The sequence below is a fragment of the Anarrhichthys ocellatus genome, unplaced genomic scaffold (genome assembly GCF_004355925.1).
Source record: "Anarrhichthys ocellatus isolate YVR2014 unplaced genomic scaffold, GSC_Weel_1.0 scaffold839, whole genome shotgun sequence".
Classification (NCBI taxonomy): Eukaryota; Metazoa; Chordata; class Actinopteri; order Perciformes; family Anarhichadidae; genus Anarrhichthys; species Anarrhichthys ocellatus.
This window is the reverse complement of record NW_022280813.1, coordinates 2,040-17,654: the sequence shown is the minus strand read 5'-3', so window position 1 is coordinate 17,654 and position 15,615 is coordinate 2,040. Positions and strand designations below refer to the sequence as shown.

Here is a 15,615-nt window from a genome sequence, read left to right as displayed (position 1 = left end):
CATCCATCCATCATCCATCCATCCACCCATCATCCATCCATCATCCATCAATAATTCATCATGCATGCATCCATCCATCTCTTCATCAATCCATCCATCATCCTTTTGTTAACAGCATTATTTACTCTAAAATAATAAATAAAATATGTACATCAATGTGTTTGTTGTCGGATGAAAGGAAGTCGACAAACTAAACCTTCTGGTTTTCGATGTCTTTTCTTTCTTTATTGCTGCCAACAGTGAAGGAGAGGTAAAATGGTTTTCCAATCAACGATTAAAGAAATGAATTACTTTGAATGTTTTTAATCTTGGATGAAAGAAGCGTCAGTCTGTTGGAGTTGGAATGAATGAATGAATGGATGAATGAATGAATGAATGAACAGGACATGCTGACTACTCTTTGTGCCTGAGGACAAACATTGATGTGTTTGTCGTGATGCTTGGTGTAAATGTCCTCCAGCGTCACTTCATCGAAGGACAAGTTCATGTTTTCAGGATCTTTTATCACTTCGTTCACTTTTATTTTTTTACGCCTCCGTCCAGCTATTAGCTCCTGTTAACATCTCTGTGTCTTCATCAGCAGTGGCAACCTTCCTATGTTTGTACTTTGCTTTTATAATTTTCGTGCACTTTTTTTCTTTTTTACATTTTGTCAGTTTCATTGAAATTTCAGACGGTTAAAAGGAAAATATTGTTCTGGTTCATCAAACCTCTGCTAAGGTTGAAGTTGGTCGTAGAAACAAAGAAAATTATGTGAAGTCACTCGACTCAACGTACTAACAGAGAAAAGAAGTCTGTGGGCTACTGTGATTGACAGGTCTCTACCAGAGACGTTGTCCGTGTTTTCGTCTTAAAACTTTAACTCTTTCAGTGTTTTCACTTCATGAAAGTTAATTGGAACATTTTGGTCGCCTAAAAAAAGTCTTAGTCAGTTTGGTTGTACTTAGCTCCTCCCTCTTAGGTCACTTCTGGTTGCAAAAACCAAGATGGCAACGGCCAAAATTCCAAACCCAAAGCTTCAAAACAGCAGCCGACAAACCAATGGGTGACGTGACCATGACTATGTCCACTTCTTATACAGTCTGTGCTAAAAACTGGTCAAACACTGCAAACAAATGGTAAATTAGTGTGGTGTGCCGTCAAATGTTGAATAATCCGGATGAGGTTGGAAGTCAAAGGTCCCTGCTTGCTTGAAGGTCGCCTCATGTCTGATTCATTGGAGTTAAAGTCTGTTTTTAGCTTCACCCGACTGTCTACATGTGATAAATCTCACTATTGTGCCGATGATATCAAATGTTAGCAGCTCTTCTCTAACACGGCTGTCATCTGCAGTGAGATGGAGGAGGAGATGGAGTTCCAGGAGTTCAAGCGTTCGTACCTGAAGGGGATGGTCGATGACGAGGACGAAGATGGAAACGTGTCAGTTGGTGACGACATCGCGCCCAAAGAGACATGAAGAAAGAGATTCGACCAGAGTGACGACGGCTGAAACAAAAACAGCTGGGAGTTTGAGTCGCCTCAGAGTTTTTGTGAAGTTGAGACTTAATTAAAAGGACCATACCTGTGTTTTTGCATGTTTTAGTACAACTTAGGCGTACTTCAGAAAGTACCTAAAGTAGAAGCAGAAAGGCTCCAAAACAAAATGACTTGCCCTCAAATATCATTGTCTCATCTTTTTGTTAAAGCTAACATGTTAGCTATGATGCTTATTCTCACATCCAGCAGTTACAGATCAACTTGACGACTCATTGTCCTGAGGGAAATATCCGTCTCTTTAGCTGCTAATTGCGTCACTATGTTCACCATCTTGTCTCTAAAAGAGTCTGCTGGAAGCATCTTCTTACACTTTTAGTAAGTGTGGTTGGTGAGAGCTGGAGGGACTCAACTATTCAGTCTGTATGCAGCTAGTGGAACCTGCTACTATCTGCCCAAAATGTTTTCTATGTTGCAAACCGCGGATACGTTCAATGTCAACGTTTCCGCATTCGGTCAGAGCAAGTGACGCAGTGAATTGAGCACCATTTTTGAAAGTTACGTGGTGAAATAATAAGTTAAACAAGTGAGAAGGTCCACTTAGGTCAAAATGGGTCAAACAACACAAGCCTTTCACCCAGGAGACCACCGTTAGTGTCCCGTGTGAAACGAAAAGTGCATTGACTTTATGCTTGCTATGTTTCCTTACATAAGGAAGTCCACTAAGGGTCATCGTTGGTTATTTATGGTACTTACTATGTTACAGTTGTTACTTGACGTTTGTACTTGACGTTGTTGCATTAAGTTGTTATGTTGTATTATTATATTTTAATACGAATCATGATCTTTTCTTTCGAACCATAACCAAATTGTTGTGTTGTATAAACCTAAACAATCATTTCACAACGTTAACCATGTGACATTGTGTGCAAGCAGGACACCAGACTGATATGAAACATACATTTATTAAACGTATTTGTGGTTCTGAAACGTCAACATTCAATGTGTCCTTTGGTTTGCAGAATACTTATAATGCCAACACTTTCTGGCGACCGGGTTATTATACAAGGTCCATATGTGCCGACTTGTTGGCAGACTGCAGTGTCTGAATATGTTCTGAATAGTAATATTGAGTCTTGAAGCGAATAAATATTGACGTAAACATTTAATACTGTTGTTAAATTGCATTTAAAGATGATTTCTCTCGGCTAACATGCAAAACCACCGCTATGGTCCTTGAATAGAATACCTGATGAATCTTTGTAAAGTCTTTGGCAAGAAGATTTATTTTTGTGCTTTCTCAGTAATGCAGGTCATTTGTGACTTTCAACTGCATTTTTAGATCTGAAGTATCGATAACATTAGTCTGTGCCTTTTCTACAACCTGACAAGTGGACTTTGTGAGGCTGAAGAAGGCAAAAGAAGTTGGTTTAGTTGAAGCCGAAGTTTAATTATGTTTGACCTGAGCTCACAACAGCGCTTTGAGTTTTTTGTGAGAGTGATTATCAGATTCTCTGAGTTCAGAATGTAAAGACTCGTCGGTCGTGTCGCTGCAGGCTTCAGATGTCCAGCAGCAGCATTTATAACTCTGTGAAAGCTCAGCGTTATCTGGATGTGATGTGCGACTGTACAGTTTGAACTCTGTGACAATAAAAGATGATTGTTTCGTTCATGCACTGAGCGGCTCTTTCTTGGTGTAATGCATTGATTTTTCATGCCCTGCGATATTTTGCTTCTATAACTCGTCTTCTTTCAGACGAGTGGAAAGAAAACATCGATTTTACTACTTTGACTGTTTACTTCATTCATTCAATTCACCAAAAGTTACATTACATAATGCCTCATTTGCATATTTAAACATAACATTTAAAAAGACTATGTCTTAATGTCAGTAATGAAGTGGTGAAGTTTCATGCTGATATCAGTTACATGTTTAACCCTGTTTAGAAGTGGTGTCTCCCCTTTAAAGATTTAGTTTAAAGAAGACACGTCTGGTGTCATCATTATTCTTGACTTTATCTCTAAATACTTTCTTACTTCCTCGGTTCCTACTGAAGACAAAAATCTTCAAATAAAATAAAATACTTTAGTATATTTTTGTTCTACGCACACAAAAGGTTTATTTCTCTCAAATTCTGTCCACACGTTTATTCAAATCTGTGTCAGTGAGCCAAGATAATCCCTCCACCAATCAACACGCCGATCAAACAGCTTCATTAGTACACAGGTGTGCAGGTCACTCTGAACCCTGCACCTGATCTAGAAAATAAAGAGACATTTATCAGGAATCCAGAACTATGGATCTCACATACAGATAGGCAATGTTTGGTCCCACAGCAGTAAAGTCAAGAAGAGGAGAAGAGAATAAGATGATCTGATATTATATGAATGATGCAGAACATTAAAGTCTGCTGAAGAAACAGACAAAGAAACCCTCAGGAGAATCTTTTAATTTCAGACAAAAACCACAACAACAGCGTGTGACACACAACGACACGACCGCTGTCACACTGAAGATGATGCTTCAGTCCGATCGTCTCTGTATCGTCCAATCACGTGTCCAGAAAACACTGGAGGTGTCGAAGCTTCTTTTTTGATGTTTGTAATTCACCACAAGGAGTTTTATGAATCATTGGTTTTCATGTAAACCAAAGCTTTTTCTTTGATTGATAAAAGTAAAAATAATAAAAGTTGTATATATGTCATATGATGTAAACGAGATAATTCCACTTGATCCCAGTCTGGCTGCGTATCTGCACCGGCTTCTATTAGAAACAGGTGAAACGCTCTCACTCCACCAGCTACTTTCTTCCTTTGAACAAGACTTTTATGAATTTAAACTGGATGAACTGTTCATGACTTTGTTTCTCCACCATCTTCTTTCCTTCACAGCGTCACCTGATCACCTGCTGGTTAAACATTCTAATCAAACCTCTGTCTCAACAAACTCTTCCTGATTTCGTTCTAACGCACGATGCCGATTCACATATTTACATCTTCTATCAAAATAATCAAAATTCCCATTACGATCTCCGCTGCTAATTCGAGCGCTCTATACTTTGCCAGATTTATTTGAGTACAAATTGGTGATTCTTGACTCTTTAAACCAAAGTGCTCGATGACATAATGTTTTCGTACTTGTAATCTCACACGGAGAATTCTGTCTTATGAATATCGTCACTTGTGGCTGAATGCCGGCCGTGTTCTGGCACCGAAGAAGATTCAATAAGAGCCGGATTTGGCTGTTAGATTTGGCTAGGCATTGGGCGTAAAGCCTTGGACCAACTATAGCCACTAAAGCCATTTTGGCTGCCAATATAATACTCACTACCAATACTGTTGAGATCATGGAGATGAACTGATCTGCTGGAAACAGCCTTAAAACAGAGTGCAATCATCAGATTGACAATCTCCTGCCAATCACATCTTCAATTCAGTAAAACCCCAAATCATGACCTCGTCAGAAACACATTAAAAAACCATAAAACCATTACACGCGCAGTAGAAAACCCATCATAAGCTTTACACCTGCATCGAATAACCAAAGATGTAATGTTGCAGAGTGCAATGAGACAAATACACCAATTCTCAATTGTCAATGTAAAAGATGGTGACGTCAAGCTAATCAGGTCCTCCGTTATCCCCAACGATGACAAGTCATGTCAATCAAATATTTTCTCAAATTAAAGTCAATGATAAGAGTGATTGGACACAATGAGGTTTCATTCATTTTGTATTTGTTTTTTTACCATGAAATGACAGCTAGCTGGTAATATTGTTTCCACAAGATTTTCAAACCCAACCGCCAAATGTTCGTCTACCGGCACAACTTAATCAAAAGTAACCCAATTTGTGCGGAAACCAGCCCGATCTGGCAACACGGATCGGCCTGAAGTTTTCCAAACAATACGTTTTGAAATTAAGATTCAGCTCGGACTGGTTTCGAGTATTTCCTTGGCCTCTTTTGACTTTAACGCAGTTTCTAGCGAGAGCAAAATTAAGGATTTATTAGCCAACACCGATTCAGGATGTGAAGAACACTTTCTGATCTTCTTTCCATCAACACGGGAAACAACTGTTGACTGAACACGTGTCCAGTGAGAAGGCTGCAGGTCTTCTGACTCTGCTGTATAGTTTGTTAAACTCGACTCTGTCGCTTTTGTCTGAAATAAAATCGCTAAAACTACGCTGCAGAAAGCTGAAAAATGTATTTACTCTGAGGATGCAAAGTGCTTTTAAAACATCTAGAGCAGGTCTGAACCTCTACGGCGACTGTAACAGTCAGCGACCAGCTCAGCGGTCGAGCCATTTATTAAGTAAGTGCCAATCAAAAGCATTAGTCAAGCTGGCACCTGTAAGTGAGTATTCAATCATGAGAGTGAATTTATCTCCACATTTAAAAGAGGGTATTTTCCTGCTTAATCTCTGTTTGTTGTTGTTTGTTTTCATTTCTTTAAATATCTTATAGTTTGAGTCTTTGTTTGGTTTCCAGAACTCCAACACAACAGGCTGGTTTGGGTTTATTAGGACACACACTGCAAAATATCTAAAAAGATGACCTGATGATGCAATTCATCCTCAGGGGAACATGAATGTCTGAACCGCAGCTCATGGAAATCCGTCCAACAGTTGTTGAGATATTAAACCCAAAACCACAAAAGTCAACCTCATGGTGGCGCTAGAGGAGAAGTCAGAGCATCAGCAGATTCATTGGGATTCAAACAATCGCATGACTTGCAACAGACTTGATGAGTTGCAGTGTAATAACAGCACTTTTATTAGCTTTTCTACGGAATCCGCCACAAATGGAAAACTATTTATTATTGAATATAACCGAAATGTTCTTTGGGACAGATTCTCAATGTGTAATCAGTTTATCCAAATACATTTAAACCAACGTTTTTAGAGCTGTGAGGAGCAGCTGGCTGTGTAAGACACAAACAAAGAGAACATGTGACTGTTTTTATAAATATTACTCTCACTGCCAGAAGGGTAGCCACTGCATGTTTAACCATGGGGTATTAAAAGATTATAATAATAAATGAAATAAAGAACCAGCAGACAGGTTGTTAATAATACTACATTTGAACTCTGTGTGTGGACCTTTGTCAACCCTTTGTCTCTGACCAGCGAGTGAACTGATGTGCTTTGGTATTCTTGTAGTTCCTCATGGCGGAGCCATCTACACCAAGAGACACTACAAAGTAAATAAAAATGTCCTCAATTGTGATTTCAGACGGTTTACATGTGATGTCCTCCCAATAACTGATGGCTGGTGGATGTGGTTCTGTAACAAGCATCCAGATAGTCATAGTGTAGCTGCTGAATGCTCCCAAATATCAACACCGTTTACAGCCCTGCTAGCACTAAACCGGAAGAACAAATACAAATGCATTCGAACTAGAAGGGGAAATGGGCGGGGCAGCATAAGGTGAATACCCCTCCTTTAAAACTTGCAGTTATAGAGACACTGTGATTGGGTGTGTGAGGATGCTCCGTCTATAACACGACTGACTGGAGCCTACTGTGGTGGATGGGTGGTGGGGGTGGGGGTGGGGCTGTCCCATTTATAGCCTTGCGGCTTGAATGCCGGCATGACTGTCGGTCCGGTATTAGGAAATCCTCGTCCTCGGGGCATTTGGCAGGAGTCGGGGTACATCAGATACCCTGAGAAGGTGCTGGTGCTCTCACGGTCGGTGAACATGCCGTTAGTGCTGGAGTCCCTTACCTGCAGCCACACCCTGTCTCCCATGGTGAGGTGGAGGACGACAGTGTGGCTCATGGTGGATGGGATGGTCACTTCTGTTTTTTTGACTACGGGGGAGAAGTTTAGGAACAGGCCAACCTTGAGAGGCTTTCCACTGATGGCCAGGCTGAAGGTAAAGACGTAGGTGCCGTTGATGGGGGCGGTGTATATGCTTATGAATGTGTCAAAGTGCCCCTGCATGTTGAGGTGGATGCGTTGGAAAGGAACAGGCCAGTTTGCAGCAGGAAATGACTGGTTGAGAGATGCAGAGAATGCTGATTGGATGGCCGGGGAGCAGGGCCCAGGCGGCCCCATGAGACCCATACTGCCCTCATTGCCTTTTAGCCCGACGGAGCCCTGAACACCCTGGGCACCAGTGTCCCCTTTGTCCCCTTTACCCCCCTGTTCTCCCTGATTCCCATCAGAGCCGTCTGCCCCATCCGTGCACTCGCACAACCCCCGCTCACCTTGATCACCCTTCTGGCCGTTCATCCCGGAGTCACCGGGCATACCCATGTCGCCCTTATTGCCCATAATACCCTTGGGTGCCATAGGTCCCTGGACCCCAGGAAGACCCCGGGTTCCGGCTGGTCCAGGGACTCCTTGTTCCCCAGGGGGGCCTGGTAGACTCTCACAGGAGGCAGGGCATGTACCAGTTTCGCCCTGGGGCCCCTCTGATCCTGGTGGGCCTTCCATTCCTTGGTCCCCTTTGTCTCCTGGAGACACACATCAAGAATATTTGCATTACATTTTGATGTACAATATATGCTAATATTCAGGTGACAAAACTCCCTGACTGGTGTCTGTCGGTAGCCAAGGAGGATAAGATTATAGACATATAGAGCCTCAAAGTCTGTAGAGACTGGAGGTCCTTGTTTCTTCATACGATGATATCCTACGAGAAGTTAAGCTTAGTCTATACTCGCTGTTGTGAAGCCGGCGAGAGACGCGTGCCAGAAATTGGCATAATTATGGCCGGCTCGTGGGGCGCGTACAAGTGGTCGCGGCGCTTAGTCGTGCACCTCTGGATCTTTGCAACTTGCACACGCGGTACACGTGTGTGAAATGAAATCTTCATTGGAGTAAATGTTTTGAAGCCAAATCAAATTGTTTACAGGATATTCAACCTTTGTTTCTTCATATTGCATTTAATACTTGACTTGTATAAAGGTAATAAACTAGTCCATGAACATGAGAAAGCTTTACTCCTCATTTTTCGTGCATTTTTCCTACGAAAGTCTGCAAAACGTGTCAATTTCCGCTTGTGACATGCACACAATCTTTTCAAATGAACTTCTGTCTTCACAGGAAACTCAGGCAACAAAACTACTTTGGTAAGGTTTAGGAGTAGATCGTTGTTTCGGTTAAAATAACCACACAAAAAAAATCAACATCAACACGCTGCTTGTTCGGCCCGTCCACCTCTGCTTCCTCCTGCCCTGGGTGTGAATTAGCGGTCTTTATACGTCCTTGTTTACCACTGCGTTGATAACATACGAAGAAAGAAAATTCATGGGATATCTACGAATTATGGTGTATAAAAAGAAGTGATTGTTACAGCCATGAGGAGGAATGTCCCTCAAACCATGATCCTTCCTCAGTCACGTTGGTGCCTAAACCCAGTCAAACCTTGACCATTGCAATGTTAGATCAGTTTAACCTTTGAAATCAAGATGTCTGTGTGATAGTTCTCTTCATGTAACACTAGTAACCCTTCACATAGAGTGATCCTTTACATATAAGACTGATCGAAGCAGACCTTTGAAGCCACGCTGGCCCTTCACGCCGGTGAAACCGACAGCGCCGAGACTCCCTTTCTCCCCGAGGTCTCCCTTCTGACCTGTAACCACAGACAGAGACAGAAATATTATTACAAATACATTAAAAGCAACACAATGTGACCTTCATGAAGACACACAGAGTTCATGTTTTATTGAGGATAAGTCGTGAAACCAGTTTCCAGGTTCAGTCTGGGGGGCAGACACAACACTTATAGTTACCAGTGAAGTGATGGAGACTCACCCTTGATCCCTCGACGGCCTGTGAATCCTGGACGACCAGGGAACCCCATCATCCCCCTTCTCCCGGGACTCCCAGGTGCACCTGATCACAGATTACAGTCAGGCCTTGTGCTGTTGGAGCTTTGCTTCACTGACTCTTTCACTACTTATATCTTAGTCCTCGCCTTTCCTGCAGAGACCAGTGGTTCATGACCTTCTTTAAGTCCCCTCCATGTGAAGGCATTAAGACATCTGAATATTTTGCTCATCTTTTTTGGCCTCAGCATCAGTGGATGTCTGAATGAATCTCTGCTCACATGAATCCATGTCTTGCAGCATCAGAGCACTCTTTTTTTATGATTGTTCCTTCGAGAACCAGACTGGTTGAACTTTGTAATGGATCTATGACCTACAGAGACTCGCGGTTTAATAGTTTAAACTCTTAAAACAAGTCATTTAGTATTATCTCAACAGAAGTGTGAGAGATGAGTTTAACAGCAAAGGAGCAGCTTAGCATTCAAAACAGATTGAACATCTTACGAAGAGAAATCAAGTCTTGTTACCTTCAAACACGTTTCATAATCTAGTAAATCTGTGCTTCACAATATTATTCATCTAAACACAAGATTGAATCTTTCTCGATAAAGATATTGCGTCCTTAAGGCGCTGTGTGAGATCACCTGAACCTCAACACCTGGCAGTGATCACAACCCAACAAGTCTGACATCTGGACGACACGGGGACCAAACAGGTGTTTTAAAGTGGTCTACGTACCCGGAAGGCCCCGGTCTCCTCTGTCTCCTTTGGGCCCCCCGGTGCCCTTGCAGTGCGAACAGAGGCAGAAAAAGGGAATCTGGTCGAGGGTCGGCGGTACCGGCGAGTTCCACAGCATGTCGCAGATGGACGTCATTGGGAACATCGGCGAGTCGGGGTCTCCGGTCATATCACTCATGTTGCCGGGTGGCCACGGTTCTACGTGGGACATGCGGGCCATGTGGGACATGGGAGTGTCAGACAACCAAGGGGGCGAATCAGAGGACTCAGACGAATTAGTCATGTTGTAGGTGTTGAGGTCATCTCCACTGCTCTCAGCGGTTTCAAACATTGCTGAGCAGAAGGAGGAGAGGACGAGGAGTTCCAGCAGCCAGGACAACAACATCTGGAGGAAGAGGAGGATGATGGGAGTCAAGAGCAAGAAGGTGAGATAACAACACTGAGAACGATCTGTATCTTTACACGTCATTCGTATTACTTTATTTCAGAATACTGACACTCTGTGTCTGAGAATGTTTTTAAAACAAAGTTCTTTGGATCTGAAACAGGTGAAACGTCCTCAGCTGACAAGTGTCTCATGTGCAAATCCATCTAACACTCTGTCTTTTAGTCACATTTCTTCCTGCAGAATCACAGATCTGATTACAATACGTCTTTGTTTTTTGTGCTTCACGTGAATTAAGATTGACCCTAACTGACAAAAACACCAGAAGAAGAAGAAGAACATCTGCACTTTAGCAGTTCAGTTACAACAAAAACAGTTTAGCTGTGAAAACTAAACAGCTTCATCCATAAACGAAAACAAACACACGAATGAATCGAGACTGAAGTCGTTTCATCTTCACAGCTTTCACTCCCGACACAGATTCTTTAGTGGTTTGAACTGATCGGGGATCAGACAAACAGCCTTCTGGATGATCGTATGAGTGGAAGTCACCGGAGAAGCTTTTATTTCATCCCGGTGTAACTTACAGTTGCATTTACACCTTTTTTAAACTCCTGCTAGCAATCAGATTCCAATCCTTCTTGGATTTTAGACACAATTCTAATACAGTAGTAAAAAGACACAAAGACTTTGTTAGAGATAATACCACGAGGTCCAGGACTTTGGGTCCAGTGTTCACATGGAGCTCACACCGTTCGGGCTGATTTGCTTTGCTAAGGTGCTTTGGAAGCGTCTGAGCCTGTATCTACGTGTCTCTGTGTGATTCCTCATCCAGTAATCTAGTCCTTCAAGGCCATGGAAGCTCCCCCTTGAGTTCCCATCGAGGACCCAACCAGGTCTCTTACAGGGGGGGACTCTGATGTAAAGGATTCCCCTTCGATCCTAACATCCAGTGCTGGTTCCGTTTCTGAGCCAGACTGAGACACGTGAAGGGACTCAGTGTGAACTCTTCTCTGAATGCTGCACTTTTGTTTTAACTTAAATCCATTAAGGTAATACATATTTTAAAATATCGATTCATTTTCCAAATTGAACCTTATCTGGTCATAGATAAACTCAAGACTAAGACCAAAAAAACTAACTGAAATATTAAGATATTTATTCCTTATTTAAATACAACATAGTTGGAAAAGAAGAATTCTAAATCTTTATGGAAACATAATTGTTTGTTGAACTTTTACTTGATAGAAAAGTGCTGAAACCAACCAGTGGGTTTTGGGTTTAAGACTAAACTGCATTATTTCCGAGCCAACCTGAACTGCTGCCAGACTTAGAAAGACTCACCGCTCCGTCCGAGTCGCGCAGCATCGTCTGGAGAAGGATGAGTGAGAAGATGATCTGGACGGAGGAGGCTTTGATCCATTTATAAACCTCGCCCCGAAACAAACCTTCTTTCAGGCTCAGTCTCACCTTCTGGGAACGCAGACAAAGACTGAGGAAGAGGAGGAGGAGGATGGAGGAGCGTCTTTATTGTCCCGAAGAAGAAGAACTGGGCCCTCTGCCTGCTGACCTCCTTCACCATGAAACAGCAGAAATATATATATATATATTACAGAACAGAAAGAAGAGATTCTCCGTTTATCTCTGCATCATCTTCCACCCTCCTCTTTTCTCTCATCCTCCTCTCAGATTCTCTCTCTCTCATCTTTCCTTTCACAGCTCTCCTTGATTCGTCATCTCACTGTAATCTGTTATATTCTGTCACGTCATCGGTGGATCACATCAAAAAAGTGTTTTGTGTAAATGCTGCAGATTAAATCTGTGTAAGATGTTTTGTGTTGAAGGTGGATTCTGACGTTGAGGAGGTCAGATCTTCTTTCATCAAAGACTCAAACTGTCAAACATTGTTGAGTTTTCTGTCTCTTTGAAAACTTACTGCGACATGCTGGCTGGAGAAAGAGCAGTTATTTGGACTAAATAAAGGCAACGTAAATAAACACTTATTTCGCCGTCGCCATCTTGGTTTTTTTTGGCAACCAGTGAACAGGAAGTGACCATATTAGGACAGAGGAGGAATGGCATAGCCTGTATAGAGCGCAGTGATTATGGGTTATGATACATTTAATACTGGACTTTGTTTCTTTACAGGGTTTGTATAAAGGTTCATGAATATGAAATATGAGTTCACAGATAATTAAAGCCCCCCCCCCCCCCTCGTCATTGTGGAGGTTGGTTTGTGTCTTTTTGTCTGTTCCACTCGTCGTCTTCTTGATTCTTCACATTTAGTTCGGACCCTCTGGTGTTTCAGAGAACGATGCAACAAACAGCGCGTTGAGGAAAAACACCCAATAATCAAAGCTTATTAATCAAAGTCTACAGACAGAGAATACTGTGGCAGGTTACATCCACATGTGTAACACAGATAAACACTATAACCAACTTTATTCAAACTAAATCTGCACAACTTGAACTTCACAGATTTCTGATTGAAACAAGTTGAAATAGCAGAAAGCATTCAGGACTTCTTCTCAGAATATGTTTTCTTTTCATCCTCTCAGCGTGACCGTAATCCAACCCTGTGAAGCTCCCAGTCCTCACAATGAGCAGCCTACTTTCATTATTTAATCCTACCACAGAGCAACAGAACCTCCCGGGATCACAACGATACGGGATATTAATGAAACTAATTACAAACATGAGGGATTCGTGTATGTATGTGGTTGCTTTCTATCCTCTCTTTACCTCCATCTCGCTTTCCCTTCTCCTCCTTTCTTCCCTCCTTCTGTCTTTTCTTTGTCCCTTTTGGTGTCGATGTGCGATAAGAAGCTCAAATCTCCATCAGCTGCTCCTCCAGTTCATGCTGTGAAAAGAAACCAGATTCCAGGCCGGATCTCATCAAATAGAGACAATTTGTAAACGTTGATGTATTTGTCACGTAACTTCCGATCTTCAGTAACAAAACTTCACTCGTTTTTTTTAACTTTAACTACGATCTTTTCCTGAACCCAATTATTTGAGTTTATTTGGAAAAGATCGTACGCATGTAACAAGCGGAAATTGACTCGTGTTGATGGACTCTTTGTATGAAAACACATCTAAAATGAGGAGTAACGTTTTCTGCCAGATTACTGTCTGAAACCCCTTGATTGACACTTGAGACCCCCTGAAAGCCTTTAAAGCAGAGGTCTTCAACAGGGGGTACGCGGCCCCTAGGGGGTCCGCGAAATCTTTGGTTGATTAGACAATTAAAAAAAAATTAAAAAAATGTTTTCTCTAAACATGAATGTGTCCATTATTTTAATAGTTCAGTATTGTATGAAAGATAACAGGTATGTTTATGCATGGCAGTGGCACTAATAGGACATCACTCATTTTCATTTCCACATTTATGTTTAAAATGAAAACATCAGTGTGAATATCTTGTATGCATGATTATCATGCAATTGACAGACAATGTTGATGTTGGCATTGGTATCAGCTGACAAGGTATGTTTATAAATGGCAGTGGCACGGCCCCCCTACTCACTGTACCTTGCACATGTTTAAAATAAAAACATATAAACCTGTGTATTATTTGAATAGCTTAGTATTGAATGCACAATAAAGAGGTATGTTTATACATGGTACTAGGCCCATTTAATATAAAACACAACTTTATACAATATATATAGTCGGGGGTCCCTGCTCCATCTCTCTCTCCGTTTGGGGGTCCTTGGCCTGAAAAACGTTGAAGACCCCTGCTCTAAAGTCTTAAAAAATGTGATCCAGGGTCTTTTAGTGAGAACCTGGATTAACGCAGGACATCGTCTCGTCTCTTCCAGGACGGTAACCAGAGGAAACCGAGCCGAAGTCTGTTTTTCAACTCGGGTCTCGCTGGGTCTCTAAAGCCAATCAGTGTTGAGATTCACCTCCGGTCATCACTGACGTTGTTGAATCAAAGATGGAGGAAATAAATATTGTGTCCGTCTGTGTTCACCCAGAATACCTCATATTAGTACAGAGAAACTATGTGTATAAATGTGTATAAACCAGACGGTACAAACAATAACGATGCTGCCGTATTTACGCTGAGATGACGTTATGTTGAGTGTTGATGGAGCTGCTACAATGTTAGCTTAGCTTAGCACCGATCAAACCAAACTCCATTCAGAAAACAAACATTATAAAAGTTATTTGCTTGTCGTTTTAACGTCAGAACTAATAAAACATGAATTAAGAGTTTTTACAAATTGGCATCATGTTGTTATTTCTGCATCATTTTTTGTCTGTTTATTGCAGTTGAATCACAGCAGAATCTGTGTATTTTGTGTTCATACAGCTGTAGTAAACAGCTGACAAGGTGAAAACAGGATGATGTTATGAACCAGACATGACGACATTTAGTTTCTCTGGATATCTGGGACTTACATAACAAGTACTAAGCAGCACTATTGTTATATCTTTCATGGTCCATGGCGGAAATAAATAAACGGATGGGTCAAAGAATCCCATGACTTTCACTCAGGAGACCCAAAAGTCAACTGTTGACTTAGTTATGCTGACGACTGAACTGTAACTCTGTTAACGTAACAAACGTCCTCTTTGTCCTGAAGCTAACCAAGTCGTTTTGTGAAAAATAAAACAGGAAAAACTTCAAATAAGGAGACATGAGACGCAGAATGTCCTTAAAAGTGACCAACACCTTCCCATGAGATCAGTTCCTCTGCTGAGAAACAAAAAGAAGAAACTAAAGAAGACGAAGCAAAACCGTTCATCTCTTAAAGGGGAAGTCACGTCGTCGGGATGGTTTTTTCCGCCATTAAAACCACAAACTGCTGTTTTTAGCGTCCGCTGGTTGAGACGTTTATCATATAACTGCAAATTAAACACGGATTGAAATGATCAATATTTCCATATAATTGAAGTAGAGTCGATCGGAAACATTTAGTTAACTGACCACTGAACGCTGATTGATTGTTTCAGTTTTCAAGCAAAAAATACAAAAACTTCCAGAACGTTCCAGATTTATAAAAATCATCTTTTGGGTTTTGGACTAAACAAACACTTTGAAGACTGATGGGCCAGAAAATATTAAGAAACTGTGTTTCAGGTTTTATCTGGATCAGGATAGTTTGTTGTTTGTAAAAAAAAAAAAAAAGGGGGGGGGGGGGGGATTTGAGATTGTCCAGAGTGGAAAGGAACTTTATCACAAAGACAAAGGAAAACAGTCTTTAGTCACCCCGCCCACACCCCCCACC

General features: G+C 41.6%; 1 protein-coding gene across 1 annotated transcript; it reads right to left on the bottom strand.

Annotated features, from left to right (window-relative positions):
* Window positions 1-6,994: 6,994 nt before the first annotated feature.
* On the bottom strand, window positions 6,995-12,322 carry LOC116377051 (inner ear-specific collagen-like). Its single transcript, XM_031838585.1, has 6 exons — window positions 12,315-12,322; window positions 11,723-11,870; window positions 9,994-10,378; window positions 9,242-9,322; window positions 8,979-9,059; window positions 6,995-7,935 (listed from the first exon to the last, which is right to left on the bottom strand). The coding sequence occupies exons 1-6, from the start codon at window positions 12,320-12,322 to the stop codon at window positions 6,995-6,997; spliced, it is 1,644 nt and encodes a 547-aa protein (XP_031694445.1).
* Window positions 12,323-15,615: the final 3,293 nt, after the last annotated feature.

Excerpts from the sequence above, each read along its gene's own strand:
- LOC116377051 (XM_031838585.1), bottom strand. Across the intron at positions 10,379-11,722 it reads TGCGCGACTCGGACGGAGCG|ATGTTGTTGTCCTGGCTGCT; the intron begins GTGAGTCTTTCT and ends CTCTTCCTCCAG. Across the intron at positions 9,060-9,241 it reads AGGCCGTCGAGGGATCAAGG|GTCAGAAGGGAGACCTCGGG; the intron begins GTGAGTCTCCAT and ends CTGTGGTTACAG.